General features: G+C 39.2%; 2 protein-coding genes across 4 annotated transcripts in view; one reads left to right on the plus strand and one right to left on the minus strand.

Moving 5' to 3' along the window:
* MED24 (mediator complex subunit 24) overlaps positions 1-20278 on the minus strand; it is a 98177-nt gene that overhangs the window by 43514 nt on the left and 34385 nt on the right. The window lies entirely within an intron of this gene.
* pio (zona pellucida domain-containing protein piopio) overlaps positions 1-20278 on the plus strand; it is a 72949-nt gene that overhangs the window by 19357 nt on the left and 33314 nt on the right. Inside the window, exon 4 of the mRNA XM_069127141.1 lies at positions 17451-17665. Within this exon, the coding sequence (XP_068983242.1) occupies positions 17451-17665 (215 nt within the window). The remainder of the gene's footprint in view (positions 1-17450; positions 17666-20278) is intronic.

Consider the following 20278-nt stretch of genomic DNA (forward strand, 5'->3'; position numbering starts at 1 on the left):
TTAGTTATTCGTCCATCTAATTACACATCGATTAATCGAACGTCATGGTTTCTAATTTATTTTACATTAGCTCTGCACGTGTAAGTAATCGGTACCACAGTGTTGACCATCTTCTACTTCTCAATCGAGACGCCATGAACTAGTTGTTAGTACAACATTAGAAGATTTAAAATGACTCAGGGTATTTTTGTAGAATATTCTACATCCATGTTTCTTGCGATCGTCCTTTCCAGAGTGTAATGTATTCACTATTAAATTAAACGACGCGATCAGTTCTATCAGCCACATCGATTCCTATCGATGTGTACTCGCCAATTTCTCAGTCGACCTAGCAATTAGAACGTTCTTCGTGTACACAGTTCAATTAATATTCATTCCGACTATGTAAAATGTAAAGCTGTCGATTGGTTTCTATAGAAATCCTGATGACGCGCACGCGTACTTTAAAAGCTAACAATTACGATCGATGACTTTATTTGACATTCTTTATTTAGATGGAAACAACGATATATTAACGTTGAAGTTATTCGATGTGTAAACAGAGAAAGCTCGTGGATAAATTGTAAGGCAGAAAATATATTTAAATAGAAGTGTAATTATAAGTAAGAATACAATTTCAGCTGGTCCAGATCCGCGCGCTAGCTGTGTTACCCAATAACTGAAAACCCCGAAGCTAATGTAACGTCAATTCACATCAGAGACCAGGCCACACACCGCGGACAGGATGGCACCCAGGTGTCTGCACATCCTTGGCGCGTACCCTCAATCAATAGTCTTAAGTACCCACCAGGGGTCTTGGAATTTTCATAGTTAAGGTCCTTCGGATCAAGCGAGTATTTCTTGTCTTAGATTCCCTTTTACGTTTATTGTCTATCACGTGTTAGCATAGAAAGTTGGTTTTCTTCACATCTGGTATGTTCCGTTAGCAACTTTCTCACGAGGGCGGCTAAGACCCTTCCTGGTCCACCAACCGTCTTATTATCCAATCGGAGACGGTGTCTACTGCCCTCGCTTCCTTAACCAAAATTGTCATCGACAAATCCGATAGTCCCGTGTCCTCAGACACACCCACCCCTAGCCTTCCTCAGACACAGTATCGTCAGTAAGACTTATTTATTCTGTATCCTCAGAATAGTCAACATATCTTTACCGGTCTCTACCCTTATAACAGTCGCGTACTTAACGTATCATTGTAACTAAGTCTTACATAACGTGGTTGGAGTGAATTGTGATTTATGTTGATTCAGTGTGTATTACATTGTGCTTGCTGAATTCATAATAAAGTTTAATTAAAACAAAATTAATAGTTGTGTTAAAACTCAGCTTTTTTATTTCATCAACCAACCCTTAAAATTTACGCGACGCTAACGTCGCCTGTCTACTGTTTATGGTCTGACTTCGTCGCAGTCTTTTGTCTACACGCTGTCGATGGCTTCAGTGCTTGAGAAAACTAAAAAGACCAGATGTAGAGTTTTCTTAGAAGTGGTGACCACTTCAACAATTAAGTTCGATATTCTGTTAAGTAAATGCGAGCCAACTTATCATGTAAACCAACTTATTATGTAATATCTGCCTTGAAGAAATAATAGCGCCAGAACGCCGTTATTTTTCGGAGATCTTAGCACGAAAGGTCAGCGGTAAGTTCACGAAATATTCGCATTTCTGGCTTAATGTTTGTAATGATACACGCTAGTAACTGTACGTTTGGCGAATCTATAATTATGCGGCTCGACCTATGATCAAGTGGGTCGTAAATAGGAAACGAGAGGGGAGTTATAAATGATTCTGGTTAATGACGATTGCAGGATTATTAAGCGGTCAACGACGCTTCCTTCCTCGAGGTTCCGTTGCTCCTGAATTTATTCCGAACGTTTCGCGTAACTTATCCTAACGAGATTCACCCGCGTGTTTTTTCTTCGACGCTGATATCGTATGATATCGGAACTCGTTTTCTATGCAACCAATGCGGTAGACTGTAATAGCTTCCTCCCATTAAAATCGAATTCCTGAACGAACATGCATTACTATACATAGATTCGCAAAAGTAATCAAGTGCTTCTAGACACATTATGAGTATACGTATATTATGAAACCCGGCTATAGTGATTCTATTTGTAAAGAAATTAGAAAATATTTATAAGTCTCGATACGTTTACGTTTAGTCGTGCGTCTATTATTTTCTTATAAAACAAAAGCAACTTTTGGCACAACCTGATACTTTTGTAAGCCATCTATACTACTGTAGTAGGAGTGCATGTTCAGACAGTTATAACGTAATTTGTAATCCACTAGGAAAACCATGATGGATGGATAGCGTTACTATACAATGTTATTACACTTGAAATTTCAATCTATGTAGTACACGCTTCTTTATTTATTTGGAAAACAACGAAGTCGGATGAATGCAATTACACGTTTTAATCCTATTTGATATTAACTGAGAACAGAAGATAAGTTACCATTTACTGTGATTGCAAATAGTATTAGAATAATATCAGAACGAAGATCCCATGGAATAAAATTTCGCCGATTATACAGGGTGGTTGATAACTGGTGGTACAAGCGGAAAGGGGGTGATTCTACGCGAAAAAAGAAGTCGAAAATATAGAATAACAATTTTTCGTTTGAGGCTTTGTTTTCGAGAAAATCGACTTTGAATTTTCGCTCGGTACGCCTGCACTTTATCACGTCTCGTTATAACGGATCTCACTGTAGATCGTTGTTTCGATTGACGTTATTTTTTTAATTTTTTTTTTTAATTTTTTTTAAAATCTACAGTGAGATCCGTTATAACGAGACGTGATAAAGTGCACGCGTACCGAGCGAAAATTCAAAGTCGATTTTCTCGAAAACAAAGCCTCAAACGAAAAATTGTTATTCTATATTTTCGACTTCTTTTCTCGCGTAGAATCACCCCCTTACCGCTTGTACCACCAGTTACCAACCACCTTGTATATTTACGGATTAAAAATCCACCCTTTAAGTACTACAAAACAAGACACAAGAGAGCTACAACATATTGTAGCGCGATTTAATTCTACATCTAAAAAAAGAAACTCATAAACGTAAACCACCTTCTACATTAACCATTGCCTACACGAGTCACGAGTTCCAAGTTTCTTCCCGATCATTATCTCCGTGAGCGTATTATACGATCGTTTGGCTGATTTTTACCTAGCGTGGAAATGTTGAATAATTTTAAAGTGGCGAGGAAAAAGCTGCTCGAGGTGAAAAAGCAGATCGGTTCGAATGGGTTTACTCGTAAAAAGAAGGCGATCGATTCGCGTCGACTGCCATAGTTCGCAGGAGGATGCAAGCTTCCGTACAAGGGACGCAATGAATCGTAACGATCGTGCGTGGATCAGCGCCGGTGGATCCTTTCGAGCTAGACCATCGATCACGCAGCCGATCGCACGGAAGATCGCTTCTTAAGTGATTCATTGTTTTCTACTGAGTTTACTCGTGACTTATATTATAGCTTTACACTTGTCGGTCGACCTTCCTTGTTCAACTTGGACAAATAACGCTGCATGATAGGTAACGATGGGAAGAGAACACCTACGAGGGTCGAATTACGTCATCGTTGCTGCATAGTCGCGAAGAACTATGTGATGAACATCTTTTGTCATCCAGTTTTGTATATCCCAATCTCGATCTTATCTTGAAAAGCTTGAATACAAAGCTTGAAGAAAAGCTCAAATACAAAGTTGAACGACGAGATTATGGATTTAATACGTTGACAAATTTTCTTAACAACGATAGACACGACAGAATCCAAAATCTTCGAAGAACGAAACAGACTTAATATACTGTGGCTCATAAGCAAAATGCTATTTGAACATTCATAAAAAAATACACTGATCGTTGGAAATATTGGAATACAGCATCGAATATATGTAAGATCGTCCGATTCTTAGAATCGAATTTTTACCTAGACCTAGATCTCAGGTAACATCAAACTAATTAACCGCCTCTACATCGATCTTCCATTAATCTCGAGCATCCTCGACTATTAAGCTCGTCGTTTACAACCTACGCAAAGAATGGAACGCTGACCAACTAGGAAGTTATTAAAATGCCGTATTCAGCGGGCAAGAAACTGTAACAGTCGAGGTGGACAGTGATCGCGCGAGGCAAGAAAGGGCCTTGACAATGGTGGAGCGAAGAAGACAGCGGATACGGCGAATAGAAAAACCGCAAGCTAGCAGAAATATCAGAGGTCCAAGTATACCGTTTCTTTTCGTCTTGCGTATTTAAACACCGGTAACGGTATACACCTGGCGTTAGGATCCATGGACAATTCATCCGTGCCGTTTTCTTTGCTTCATCCGGACGTCGTTTGCGTAAGAATCAATTTGGCCGTGCCTAAGTCCGTTAGAAGCGTGCAAAGGTACACGCATGCTTGGCCACGTTGCCTGGCCGTTAACTTTGGATGCGCGTCGGCTTTTTCACCGCTTCCTCGATTCCCCGGCCCGATCGTGGAACGACGACGTCGAACGAGTTAATTAAAGTGCCAGCGGGAAAACGAGCGACCATGACGTGTAACACGAACACGATAAAACAGAAGTTGCATCGCGGATAAATTCCACAAGAATGTCTATAAAACTGTGCGAAAGGAGAATGGCTGGAATACTGGTGAAAATTAGAAATTGATTTCTTACTTCGGAGGCAGAGGTTTTGGATGAGACGCGTATCTTGAGAAGAAAAACGAAGGACTTGTTTTGTCAATGGCTTCAGGAAGATGAATACGACGTCGAGAATGAAACAAAAGTTGGAAGATAGTGTAGATGAAAATTCGCGATTGGTTCCCTGTTTGAAAATCATTTCAGAATAAAGATTTTGAATAAAGTAACGACGAAATATGTATTTTTAGAAAGAGAACAAAGAAACCGTTTCGTCCTTGAAGATCTCTCAAGAGTTAATACGATATGACATACACTGCCACTTGAAATTGCTAGGATATCTTTTATCTTTAATAAACATCCATTATTTGATGTAGATTACGAATTTGAAATTACAGGCAACCTTTTTTGTCCAATTCTTCGTATTTTAGCCACCTTTCAATTTTAAAGCAAATACATTAATATTCTACGACTTTTAATTAACACACCTTGAGTATCGTTTGTTACGCGTGTTTGTTCAGCTCGTGGCTAATTTATTCGCACATTAGTCTCACCTCGAACAAAAGGATTTTTTCGCGCGAAAACCGCCGAAGCGCGGAAGAGGACCTTGAGATCTCTCTCCGAGATGATTGGACGGAATCGACGGCATCCGTCGACGATTCACCGTGACTAGAAATAGTAATGACGTCGTTAATTAACCTAAGAAGGTGCTAAGGCTGGGATCGTCGGGTGATTCGAACTCGTGGTTCGTTATAGAGGAAATTGGAAGGCCAGGTGGATGAAGGATGTGGATGACGAACGACGATTTCGAGATATTACGCGCTTGTTACCAAGAAACAAGAATATCTCGTGTCAAGGGAAGGAGATTTAACTCCTTGTTAACTCGAGCCTCGAATCTTGCATCGCAATCGTTTTGTTTGAATCGGATTGGTGAGTCAGAGGAAGTCATCTCGAGTGAAGCATCTTTCAGAATGTGAATCTCTTCCTCTTTTTTTTCCCCCTTTTTCCTATGGAAGAATCTTGATAAGACATTTTAGAATAATATTTGAAAATTATGATAGAAATAGTTTTGTTTATTTGTTCAGTTTAGTGTCACTTTGTGAGTAAACCGGCATGTCTTAATGGAAAATCGAAAGAAAAATAGTATTAGTATTTTATTTATTACGCGGATTATTGAAAATTACTTTGAAGAGACTAATGTTCCTTCGATACGAGCTACAATCAGAAGAACCGCAAGAGGAGTCAAAGGTCGTCGAAGAGTAATGTGCGAATTATGTTACCTCCTTCCCTACTGGCATTTTGGTCCTTGCGTCTTCTAACTGAATATACGCATTATCTCAAGATACAATCTATAAATGAGTACATGATCATTAAACGAATAAAGAAACGCAAGTTTTAGAAGCGGAATTCGAATCTACTGTTGCGGTAAAATAGAGTTATTTGATTCAATGGAATATTTGGGTCAGGATACTATACACGTGTAAGAAGTGGCCTTGTAATTTTCTAAATTTCCTTATGAATAACCTTTAAGTTACGCGTATCTGAAAACAGAGTATTTGATCCGGAAATAGCGAAATATGCTATATACAAAATACACATAATATTTCTCCTCCTTTTTTATTATTATATTATATTAAAGATTAATAGTACCTGTTAGCGCCTATTAGCGTGAAAATATACGAGTTTGATTATTCTATGCAAAGTTGGAAATTAAATTTCAGGATGTCGAAGCTCAACTGACATAAACAATTCAACTACTTCGTTTCAAAGTCTACATAAGAGATCAATGATACCTGATTTATTAGACTGTCTGCACTGCAGGCGATGGAGTATCAAAGTTACGAGGTAAAGAAACTGTCGACAGCGAAGATAGCTCAATCAGTTCGAGTAGTTTAGCCCGGTCAACGAAAGACCAGGTCTGATCTCTGTGCCAGCCAATCCTGTGACTGATTCCTCTTCTCCCTGCAATTTATTATCATTATACACCTGTCCTGTTTAGGCCTACACCTCTATTATCTCATACATCTTGTCTCCCACTATTTTCTCTCAGCCAAAGTCCTATGGAGCATGTACGAGGATGATTCTTGCGTACTCTACACTATACTATGTATAGTAATAAAAATATGGTACGTGCTGCAGGGTAAAAGCAGTTTGTAGTTAGCGCAAGTGTACATTATTTATTAACATACACACAACTGCTGCGTACAGAGTGATCCATATCTTTCATCACATTGAATATCTTTGTTACTTTTAGAGATACGAACATTTCCTATTTAATCTGTTTCCTATTTAATGCCAATTTACAACGTATCAGTTCGGTTGCGAAAACTAATCTCAAGCAAAATCTCGACTCTTCGCTGGTTGAAAAACCAATTTCAACGCAATGCTTATACTCCTCGGCGAGGGAAGGCAGGTAAACTCGACTGAAAAAAAGCGAAGGAAACACGAGAATCCTGAAATAAAAGATAGAAAAACAACAGCGGCAGGATTCTCCAGACGGATACGAAGTTCGAATGGAGGACGCAACGAAGCATACCGAGGCAAGGCTGCGGGAATCAGCCAGACTGGAAAGAGCAGCAGGCGCTTTTAAAACGTTGAAGGAAGATAACGAGGGCCCGGCCAGGGCCGTACGATGGATCGATACACCGTTCGGGATAAGAATCGTTTGCGAGGAAGAAGCACGCGAGCAATCGGTGCCTTTGTGCGTGGAAAAGAATCCTGGAAAGATAAGGGGGGAGACGTTGCTCGAAAGAGTCGAAAGTGGGTCGAACGTTTTTCATCTTCGGTTGCCAGCCTGCTGGCTATTGTTGTTGCACGGTTGTTGCGTATAGTTGTGGCAACAACTGCTGCTTATCCTTAATTAGAGGATAATACTCCTCCAACGATCTTACGGTTCTATTGGAGTCGATCGACTCCATGGAAACGAAATTTTCGTTGAATCAATAAAGAGTCTTAGGACAGTTACAACAGTTGGTCGAAAACTGGACAAGGAACGGACATCTTCGTTCGAAGGTACATATGATGAAATATTCTTTGATTTAATACCTTGTATGATAAGAAAGTTAAAGTTCGTAATCGATGTATTATTAGCGATTGAGTGTGTGTATTTCTGTACAAATAGCATACCCAAACTAATACCAATATCCAACTCAAACACCGCGATGTTTCTCCGATTAACGTGGAAGCAATGACCACAGGAATCACCTTTAACGGTCGTTGAACGATGATCTATGCCACGGTGTTTTCAGATTTTCGCAAGATCGATCGATACTTGGATAACCCATAACTGCATCGATGATTAAGACTTCTTTGAAACACGTGACTGTCGGATCCGCGCAAAACCCGATGACAGTTTATCGAGTCCTGTTGACCGCTTTTACATAGAACCAACAGGTCCATCTAAGAAGAAGGAGAATCTTGACCACGTGTATCTTGTACCATTAAAATCGCGAATGTTAACGGTTTCTTCTGCACATATGCTCGGAACTACTCACCGTTAATTATACACACCATTGACACCATTCTGCTATCGAGCAGATTTTCGTTCTATCTTTCATTGTCAATGTTCTGTTACATTCTGTTATCGAAATGAATACTACGATGCTTGAAGATATTCAGTGTTTTTTTTTTAAATAAATTCGTCGTTTAAGATTTACGAATTCTAAGAATCCGTTAAGTACATTTTTGTTGATTTTCACACTTCGATGCTGTACGAGTAAGTTTATGATTAAAAAGGAGCACTTTGGTATAACGTAAATATTATAAAAATGAGAAGATGTTTCCTGTTTAATCGTTAAAGCAGACCTTAACGTTAGAAAATTAACAAGAAACTTCGTATTACAAAACATCGAGAAAAAAGAAATAAAGGATGATTTGACATATTCGTAAAGAATTGGAAGAATACCGGTAATTCGAGTTTAAGACAGGTTTGATCGGTTATCGTAGTTATAAATGGATTTCGCGATAATGAAAAAATATTGGACAAGATGATGGGAGAGTCCGGATTTCGACGGATGTTCCTGGCAAAAACAACGACGATTCATAACGGTTCGCAGGTTCTGGTCTAAGCGCGATGACCATGGCTACGCCCGTGGTGGTAGCCTCTTACGGTGGAGTTACGGTAATCTTCGTTACTATTCCGCACCTTGGTGCAACGAGTGGTTTCTTTCTGCGATCGTAAAGCTGCATCCACGCTTGCGATCAGCCCTCGCGAAACAAATTAGACTGTTGGTCTCTTCTTACACGGAGATACGCGTGCAGAAGTAAAACACAGGAAAATATTCATGCGATAAAATATCCACCTAAGAGAGTAGTTGTTTCATACAAGGGAAGTTCTACGATTCAGAAAAATTGGAAACTCGGCGAAAACGTAGTTGAAGCGTGGTTATAGGCGAAGAAAATCGTGCTTCAATTTTTAGAAGCGAAGAAAGTCGTGAATCGACTATAAGAAAACGCTTGGTTCGGCAAGTGTACACGAAGTTTAGAGCCTTCGCAACCGACGATCTTGGCTGCAGGTTTCGACGACAACCTGCCAATTTTCTTCAAGGCCAGCACGATTACTACTGCATACCGGCGGAATGGTTTCTAAGAAATCGTGGTTCCCTCGGTCGAGGATCGTTCGAATCGTGTACTCTATTCTGTGAACTAGCGATCCTGTATCGCGCGAGTCTGTTCTATCCAATTTCTTTAGAATTTCCGTGGAAATCGTTTCCGCTTCTCGTTTGCTCGTAACACGGTGTACTGTATATATATATATATGCTCTTTATATTACATGGCGTAGGAATTGTTTTTGCTCGAGTTTGACCGTTCAGTGCTTACGAGTATTACGAGCCATCATAGACCTAATGAATTAAACATGAGCATCTTTACGACCATCGAGAAATCAATTTAAATCTAAGCAAATAACTTGTGCCAAGTGGTTGTATGTAACTAACCGATACGAAGTGGTTGTCCAATTAAGTCACCTAATTATATCAAAGTATCGTCTGATCGGAGAGATTAATTCTTCTGCTTTTCTAATCCTTGACAAAAAGTGTTACTCGGATCACTAGTACTTTGGAGACAGCCATTCGGTAGCCCCTTCGTAGAAAACGGATAATCTAATCTAAGGAATAATCCCTGGCTACGAATATAATTCAAACACCAGACGATCCAGATCCTGCGGCAGGTTTTTCGATTCCAGTTACAGATATTTGAGTAAGTTCACGAATATCTTTAGGGACTGGTTCTTCTCGTTTTAAACACCGGACACGTTCGCGGCTTATGCAAGTAGAATAATAAACTCGACCTGGACACCCGTATATTTTGTATGGGGCCTCATCTCGGTCACGCTATCACCGGATTCCGTATGTTTATCTATTTATAGGAAATTTTAAAGATAAGACGTTCAGAGTATAATTAATATATCAAAAAATATAAAATAAATGACACGATACGTGTTATAATATGAAACAAATGCGGATAATGAACGTGAAAGAAGATTAATAAGATTCTAGATATTCTTCTAATGCCGAGCAGTTGTCGTTCGAAGGACAAACGAACTCGAAAAAACCAAAGATATTTGAACGAACTGAAAAAGTGCTTCTGTTGCTTCGTTACGAATATATTCATGAATCGAACAACGTTTGATGTTGGTAAATAATGTCGAGCGGATGCGATGGTTGGAAAAACACGCAAGTATAATGAAATACGGGATTGGCAGAGAGATGCATCGCAAATGAGACGGTATCGAGACAGCACGAAGACGACGTTCGAATGGTATTCGCAAGGTTAATTACGCGGAAAGCGACCGAGAGATTTATTAACTGTGCTTGATTATTCCGCGAAGTTGCCTTTCCAGCTGTTACGCCGCTCCACGGACGGATATTACGCGACCAAGTTACGAATAATTGCAACGATTATCTTCAGGGAGGAGCGTGGCAAAAGGAGAAGCTGCGACTTAACGGAAAACGGTGAGATCTAACCGGAAGAGCCGGCTCCTAATAAACATAGCATTCCGCGTGTACCAATTATGACACGCTGGTAATAGCGTCTTGGAATTTCTGTTTCCTTCTAAGAAATTTCATACGTTTAGGTAAAAAACGTAGAGAAACAGAAATTGCACTGAAAGCGATATTACGTGTAGATCAAAGATGTTTGTGCATTTACAGGAAGATTTACGACAAATCTTCGGAAATTTCGTATAATATTTAAACAAACTGAAGGTGCAGAAAATGAAAGTTGTATTTAAAATGTAATATTATTTGTGTAGTACAACTGTAGATTATTTGCAGACTATATGCGTAATACGTCAACATTATGCGCATAATTTGACACGGTGTTGTAACAATGACCATCTAAGATCCTTCTAACGAGATTGTTTAAGCTGAAATCACAGCGTGTTTTGAATAAAATATTAAATAAAAATGAGTAATCTGGCAATCTTAAGGACAACATTAGCAATTATCCGCTTGTATCGTTGGAAATATGTACGATTAACGAGGGTAAAATGACGTTCCATAGTGAATTCATTATCAACAGACCATAGTAAAGGGCTTGATAAAGGATAATAAAATGGAAATTCCATTTTTATCTTAGAATTTGAAATTTATGTGGAAGTTCGATAATGAAAATTGGAGAATGAAAATCCACCCTTGCGGTTTTAGCAGAGGTATTTGCAATTTCCAGTCCCGCCAACACGTATGATCAAACCATTGTTTAACGTCTTCAGGCGGAACGACACGCATACTTGTACGCTTTGTGTGTTCAGAAAAATATATTCTCCGTTTCTATTGCTGCAACGATAAAGTTGCAAGACTCGAGAAGTTGTTGCTGGACAACAGCATCGAAGAACGATTATCCGTTTCGAATAACTGAGAGATAAAAGGGGAAAAGAGATCGATCAAATTCTTTTAAATTATAAAGAATAATATGCTGAAGAACGAAGTTTACGATCATCGAATTGAACAACTATACCAAAGTCTGTTAATCGGTGAACATAACGTTGCTAGAGTTTCCGGTTGTTAGCGGGATCACGTTGCGGAGGATGCAGACGCGACTCGCGTGCAATATGACAGTTATAACGCGAAAAGGAAGCCAATGGAAACGATTTTTACGAGTCTAACGGAATTCCCTCGCTAACTGCTCAAGAATGTGTCTACTGCTTTTTATTTTTAGCCAACTATCGCTACACATCACTGGCACATCATTTCTTCGAAAGAAGATAGGAATCTTTGAAAAGCAATAGAATTCGAAAATTGTTCGAGTCGTAGTACGTATACGAAATATTAAAAAATGTATAACTTTCTGTATATAAGGTATTTCAAGGAAGATACATTTGGAAATTTTCCCAAAAAGAAGTCCATTAGTAGGTGACCAGCGGCGCGCGATATGCAAATTGCTCGCCTACTGGGCGCATCCTCTCCTAATTTCTTGGCAGGCGTTCAAAATACCGCGGTTTCGTAATGCCGGAGACCGCAACGAGACGGTTCGCCGATTATGCAGATTCGCGCCTTACTGAATTTCGGCTCGTTAACCCGTTTCCTTCGCAATTATGCTTGTTGGTAAATTCAAAATCGCATTCGAAACTGAGCAGCGAAGAAACGATTAGTTTCAAGTTTGAAAGAATTTTTCACGCACATTTCGTGGTAATTAAACTGGAGACGTCTATATTGTTATTTATGAGAAATTTGAAACTGCAAGAACGCGTACTAATTTGAAATAATTTTGCGAATGGGACAACCCGAAATACATATTTCGAAATAGAAAATATGAGAAACTTTTTAATAATTCGAGATTGCGAAAACGTTATGTGAATCATAGTCGTCCGTACAGGAATAAAGATATCTCAGTTATATAATATGTATTGTGCTTGTAGGTATTTAGGTAATAACGTAAATGCGAATTGCAATTGCAATTGGGATAAATTGTGATATTAGAGGGGAATCTTTTCAAAAGAAATTACGCATTACAAAATGTTGGAAAATATTTAACCGAGCGAGATATCCAAAAGCTGACGCGGTGGGACGCACAGTTATGCAACAGCTCTGCGACTTCCGTGCTTGAGATTTTAATGCACCGCGATGAACATGAGCGGAATAACATATCGGCAACGTAATCAATCGTCGGCTGTACAACTTCCTGTCACCGCGATGAATTCACTTTATTCCCCCTGGCCAGCCTGACACGATTAAACTGACAAAATTACTAATACATAATCAACACCAATATATCGTTCTACTTAATAACGACAAGTTTGGTAACGAAGAAACAGAAACCCGAATCAAGTTGTAAAAGAATATTTTGAAAATCACGAGTCGACTGATTATCCTACTTGATAAAATTGTAAAACTCTGTAATAATCTATAGTCTGTAATTTGTAATTTGTCGATTCATTCAGACATTTCTCCAACGAGTGCTACGTATTTCGGAAGTTTTTGAAACTCCAACTATTTGAAACACCTTGCACATATAAATAAATTTCAAAGGCTCAAGTACCAAGAAAAGTATGTGAAGAACGCGTTTCTCGTCCCCTTGTCACGCAACGCACCTTTATTCCAACGAAAGAGGGAAAGAAGACGAGAGAAGAGCTCGGTACCGGAAACCGCATGATTCGCGTGTCGTTTGCAAATTGCGACTCCGTACACGCCTTTGTTTCACCTCGCGAGACCTCTGGGATGACTCAGATGTCGGAGAGGAAATGAAGTCGAGAGAAAGAGAAGGAAAGGAAGAGAAAGAAAGGGAAATCGAAGGGAGAACACGTGGTCGAGCGGTTTTTCTGCACGCTCATCCTGAGATTTACCTACGATGTGCTGTACGTGCAGGAAAGCAGGCCCTAAGGTCAAGTACCCTCCACTTCCGGCGTGACTTACACACAGAGCGCACGTGTCTCCGATTTAACATACGAACGACTCTCTCTCTCTCTCTCTCTCTCTCTCTCTCAGAGAAGAGGATTTTTGCATGTCTCTTTGTTATCTGCCTCACAATTACATTTCGACGTTCGTTTGAGAATTTTTATGAGATTTTTCCATTGGTGCTAGTCGATAACTATCCAGCAGGTTCGTAAACAGTGTGAAAGGATACACGGCTAGCAACACTCGATATACAATGGTTGATAAAAGTATTTGAAGATTCGTAGACAATATTTTTATGAATATACGTATATTGTATGTGTTACAGGAAAGATTGTGAAATTTTATTAGGATTTCGATGAGATACGAGTATCGTGACTACATTGGCAAAATTTTACTGCGTAGTCTGGATCCTTATCTTGTATGAAAAAATGAAGCTTCGACATCAGCTTTTAATAATCATCCATGTAACATACATATAGGAATCTTCCCTCAAAATGGTATAATTACACAAAGAAATTCAAACAAAGAACTTTGTATACGATACGTTTCTATAACACAGAGGTAAATTTTTCTCTGGTGGATTGTTCGGATGGTTCTTTGATAATCTAGAATTACGACACTTTGTACGAGATCAAGAGGCGTTGTAATATTTGGGAGGGTTCCAGACACGTGAGATACCCTGTATGATCTTATCCAACAATGATCGAACGTGAAAACCAGATGCTTTGCCCGACGCGTTTCAATTAACGAAACAAGGAGGACGGTGATTAAGGAAGGAGTGATTAGCTCGGTCGCAGAGACATTTAAGGTTGACAACCCTTTCCCAGGCGTGCAATCGCGGTGTCGTTCTCTTCGAAGATTATACAAACGTTTCCCGCCGGCAAACAGAGCCAATTAGTCGCACGCGAAAATCCACCGTTGCTCTCGTAACACTCGGTTAGCTGAGTCAATAACAGTCACTATGTATATAGAGTGATCAGAAAGTCGAAGGAAGTATGAAACAGCGATCGAAAAAGCCGGTAAACGCGAGATTCCGAGAGGTCGTCGACCGAAAACCATCTTTGCTTCGCGCTTCCAAGTGATTTCTTTTTAGTTTTTCATCGTTGCTCCCCTGTGGCGGATCCAAGGCAAAGGACAATGGAAAAACGAGAGGATTCTGCACGCTCGGTTCATCGATTCTTTCCAGGAACGAAGAGATTCTTATTAAATTGCTGGCTCACGACTCGAGCCACTGTTCCGAGAAATATTCTCGTCGCTGCTCTTTTTTCAACACGTTTTGAAGAAAGAAAGGAGGAAACCAGAGAGTCACTATTCGATATTGAACGTTTCGAAGAACGGAGGAGTTGAAACAGCGAATGACGCAAGTGTCAAGAATGAGGATTTTTGTGCGAAGAGAGAATGTGTATCTACTAATTTTTATGCTTCATCGTTTGTCACTTGATTGATTTTCATAGGTGGTCTTCAGTGCTTGTTAGTTTGTACGTTTAGACAGTAAAAAGTGAAATTTAATATATTCTACAATTTAATAGATAATTTAACGTGAACAAATAATGGAATTCTGGAATTCTTATGGTAAATTCTATTTTTTAATATTGGTAACTTGTACAATTTTACTGGTATCTATATATTTATTACTGTAATCGTGCAAGATGACTCGGATCGTCTATTATTGAAAATAATTACGTTCTGTCTTTTATCATTTCTTAGATATAACTTGGCCCAGTGGCATGAAACACCCTGTAGAAAGTGTGAGGGAAAAATCTTCAACACAATTCCTTGACTTACTTAGTTATTTACTACTGTAATAGAGTTCTCGCGTGGACTCGCTATCTTTACGCTTACGTAACTTTGAATAGTACGCGAGTACACCGAACACAGTTAGGCTCCTATAATACTGATATCGAAAGCTAGAATCTTTGCAAAAGAGAAGTATAGGAAACGGATTTATGAAAATCTCAGAGTTCCTCGAGCAAATTGATGCCATTAAGTCTAATAGAATTTCATTAAATCGCCGATCTCTAATGGAAAAATTGGTCTCCTTATCTGGCATTTACCGGTCGCGTTTCCTTTCGATACTCGTCGTAGCTTGATCCTTTTATTGCTCGTCGATCAAGTCTCTGTTCACAGAGAGACGTTTCCTTTGGCGGATGCAACGAGTATTAAGAATTAAATTAGCCAACATCTCATTGACTCTTCGGGTAAGAAAAAGATGCGGCGATGAGTCAAGTTCACGACTCTCTCATCATTGTTTCCCCATCGTCAAGACGATAATGCTAAACCAAAGATGATCATTGTCATTTCGTTCGCCTGGTAATTCTCTAAACGACGATGCCGTTAATCACTCGCGGATTAATCGCGCGATACCCTCGGTTTAAAGAGGGGAATTTATTTTTAAACGAGTTATTTCAATAACCAGCGTCACCGTGTTTTATAATAACGATGCTTTTAAAATGTCTTCGCTTTTCACGCGTACGAATTCAGGGAAACGTGAACGTCTATGGAAAATTTCAAAGGTTTAAAAGTGTTTAGCAATTAAAATGTGTTCATGCTCTTATCTTTTACGCATATGACTACTGGACGATTCAAGAACGTGGTTCATTCTAATTTATATTTATGATAATTATATGCATGAGTTCTTGTATTTCGTAATATGTTCTGGATATCCTTATATTTGTAAATTTTCGACGACGATCTATAGTCTAATGATAATTCTTTTTCGCATTAATGGGGTAATGATTGCATAGTTTGCGAAACTGACATGGCTGTACGTTTAACAATTAGCTAAGTATAAAAGAGTTACTTCAGGGTGAACGCACTTAGACCTGTGTCTGATAGCAGGTCATAGAATATGTTGTTGATAAATCGCGAGATTTCCTTGGGCGAAGAAAGAAACGGTACGCTTTCCTCCTTTTCACGGCAAATCCCGTAAAAAACGGTGAATGAACTCTGTTTGCTACATGTGTAATAATATCACGATGATATATAAAATGCGATATCGGTCCTCCTAGATTATCAAGCAAATACTAATCACTGTCAATCTTTAAAAAATACAGTGCAAATTTTGATAACTTCCTCCTATCTTAACTTCTCAGATTTACTTCCTATTATGAATATAAATATAATGATTATGAGCGGGGATATATTCATCGATACCTAGTTAAACAATTACATAAACCATCTAATTAATACGCAGTTGATTATTACGAGAGTATCGTTGCCTAAAAAAGAACAGTAAATAATGTGCATGCATAAGAAAAAGGAAAGGATTATATAGTTCAGTTTTTGTCACACTATAATAACGATCGTTCAAGGAATGGGTGACTGTTGTTTTTAACCTGAATACGAGTCGAAAATTCATAAGAACTGGAGGTTATTAAACTCGAAGCTAGCGGCTCGCTGACCGAACAAACGTGGACCGAATTACCAATAACAAATTATCGTGCCAGACTCGTGGTATCAGACAGTCAGTGACCGAGTAGGAAGAGATCCTAATCGGACGATGTGACGCTTCGATTGAACACGACTTGTTGCCGATGATAAAAGTGCGAACTGTTTGTAATTGATCGACCAACAGCACCGTTATATCATTCATGCCTAACCTCGATTTACAGTTAAACGTAGCAGAGAATTCTTTATGGAAAGTTAGCTAAAAGATTGACCGAGAAGAACCACGTTGGAAATATGTAAGAACCAAAGTATCGGTCTTTGCAGAGAACTATCGATTTCTGAAAAACCACCAGTTTTCTAGCATTTATTTTTACTAGTATTTAATTTTATTGGTACATGCTTTTCGAAATTGCAAAAGCAAACATTTGCATATTCTATTATCAAATTCGGGTCGATGTTACGGCGCTCCACTTCTGGCTAATTCGAAGCCATTTTCGTTCCTTTCACTGGCACAGCGCGCGTTAAAAAGTAGACCAAGAATTATGTAAATGTAGTGTCTAAGTATCTACCAATAACAAGCGAAATACCAATGCTTTTGCAATTTTTCAGCAACCGCTGCGATAGCAAGCACCGTGCAGATCGAGTGTGCGAGCGAGTCGATAATCGTCCACATTTCGACGGAGGGTAACACGGATTTCCATGGTCTGGTGTATCCGCGGGGGTTGTCGAAGAACAGCTCTTGCTTGCAAGAGTACAGAAGCCAACGCACCCCTATAACCTACAATCTGCCCCTCAGGTCTTGCAACACAATGCCCACCGAGCTGGTAAGTCGGCAAAATCAATACAGAAATTAATTCGCAGCATCATTAAACCAATTAAGTTCCTCCTCGAAACAATTTTTCCATGTTAGAAGATTGTAAGTCAAATAAGCAATTATCATTTCTTAGGGGACTAACTAAAACAAAACTGTTTGAACTCATGAATGAATGGAATAATGGACCAATTACGTTCCTTTTTCAAACGATTTTTCAATGTTACGAGATTGTAAGTTAAATAAGCGATTATCATTTCTCGGAGGAATAAATAAAACGAACATGTTTGAACCAATGAATTAATGGAATAATGGACCAATTAATTTCCTTTTTGAAACAACTTTCCCATGTTAGAAGATTGTAAGTTAAATGAGCAATTGCTATCTCTCGAGAATAATTCAAACAAAATGATTGAAGAATGCTCCACCATAGTATCCCGTAACCGACAAGAAAGCCTATGTCAAATCATCGTTACAGTGTTCCGTGCATCGAATTATGTTCTTTTCTCGTCGCAGTCAAAAACTCCGATGAGTTGACTAATCGTGATACGCGAAAGAACGCGACGCAAGTCTCTGGACGTGAAAGAAGATTACATAAGAGATCAGAGCAAAAGAAGTGGAATATGTCTACGGTATTCGAGCACGAGGAAGCTCGATCAACGATCACGATCGCTCATGCGACTCGACATCCACGTACACTGTGCACCGGGTGAAAAAAGACTGCGGTGGCGTGAATGTACGCGCGACTACCCGACAAGAAGAGGAGCTTTGAGGCGAGAGAAGAGCTTTAGCTAAAGGGGTTCGCACACGATCAATAATATTGACAATATGTCGTAAATATAGATTCGCGATAATATCATCGATCCGATATTCCCAATTATTTTAGAATCGGTTGAAACACTTGCCCGCGACTTAAAGACCGCGCAAACTGTGGTACTGTCAATATTTGGCGATATCCAATTACTTAGAAATTAACTGCAATACATTTCGATAGCTTTTAAACTTTCTTCTCACTTGTTGAGGAAAAATTAACGTTTACCCTATGCTACCTCTTCACTGGCGAAGGTATCAAAGTTGGAGCACAATGCTTTGTAAATATCCGCATTTATTAATTAAAAATATTATACTTCGATCGCGTACGACCAATACTATCGTCCATATCCCCGCCACTTAACGTTATTGACGCTTGAATGGCGAAATATCCAAATTTTTATTAACATTCAACTCGAATCCTTCGACGTGATCCACATACGATCAGCTGTCGATACTTCGCGACATTTACAATATTATCGATCGTGTGAAGAAGTGGACTTGGGAAGAATCGTGGCGTGTGGAAGGCGAGTGGCGGAAAAATGAAAAAAGAAGGGAAGAAGGGAAATACAGAGTGGTAGAGGAGGGCTGGTTTGTGTAACGAGGGAATCGTGTGTCGAGGCGAGAGATCGCTTCCTCGCTATACCATAACTGGACCGTTATGTGACCGGACTTACGGCCTTCTTCTTACGAGCGTTGCAAGAGATACGTAGTATGCCAGCAGCAGACTAACGCTGTTACGCCTCATGTCAGCGATATACCGTGCGCATGCAAACGCGTGCTCTTGGTGTCCTTAACGGAACACTGGCTCCTTCCACCATTTGCTGATAATGAACTGGCCGATCACGATTTTCAATCCAACCAGAAGATATAAGACGCAAGATACATCTACCCACTCGCTGATTCTGACTTTTTTCACGGTTTTTAACCGATAATTCTTTAGTTTGGTCCTCGAGTCTTTGAATTCTTAAATTCCAATCTCATTCTTGTCTCGATAAATAAAGGAATTTCTAGTGCATCAAGGGAAACTTAAATATGAAATTGAAGCAAGAAATCACGTGTGTATATTAGTAAGGGTTTTATCGTAATTTCCTGAAGCCAAAGAAATTTTTAAACGATAGAAAAGCAGCAAATAATTGTGTAGAGTACAGCTGAGTTAAGGGGTACGCTGAGTTAAATCTTAGAAGAGCAAATTCCTCATTGTCAGATATTATATAAAGGGGTCTTTAAAGAATGTACAATACACTAAAATGTGAGATAAATTTTATCAAAAAGAAACACGTTTATAACATATTCTCGACCAAACTATTTTGAACAATTTCACTCTCCAGTATGCTACGTGTACATCATACATTTGGTTTCTGATTGGTTTCGTATGTTTAGCTTCATCAGTTAAAAGTAATTTGTTAAATATTCAGCGCAAGCTGGTATGAGAAAATTAGAATGTAGTTGAACGCGGAAAGAGACACGCTACAATTATCTCTTCCGTGTTCACCATTCCTGGGCGTTGCCCCGTCCAGAGACAATGGGTTCCATGCAAAATCGAGGAAAAGAAATTGACCGGTGCTCGATCGATTTGCGAAATGCTTGATTCCTTAGGTTTTGCGAGCGTTGTGGTTCACCACGATACGAATCTACAATGCTATTCGAGGGATATAAAATATTCATCGAACAGTGAAAAACCTCTCGCTTCTCGGTGCGGTCTAACATTTCACGGAACACTTGAAGCGTACTAATCGAATGTATTTACGAGATGTGATCGTAGCAAATGGCAGAACTAGTCTTTCCTTATCTGTACTCATCTTGAATCCTTTTC

This window comes from Bombus flavifrons, chromosome 14, assembly GCF_040668555.2.
Source record: "Bombus flavifrons isolate JBK064 chromosome 14, iyBomFlav1_principal, whole genome shotgun sequence".
NCBI lineage: Eukaryota > Metazoa > Arthropoda > Insecta > Hymenoptera > Apidae > Bombus > Bombus flavifrons.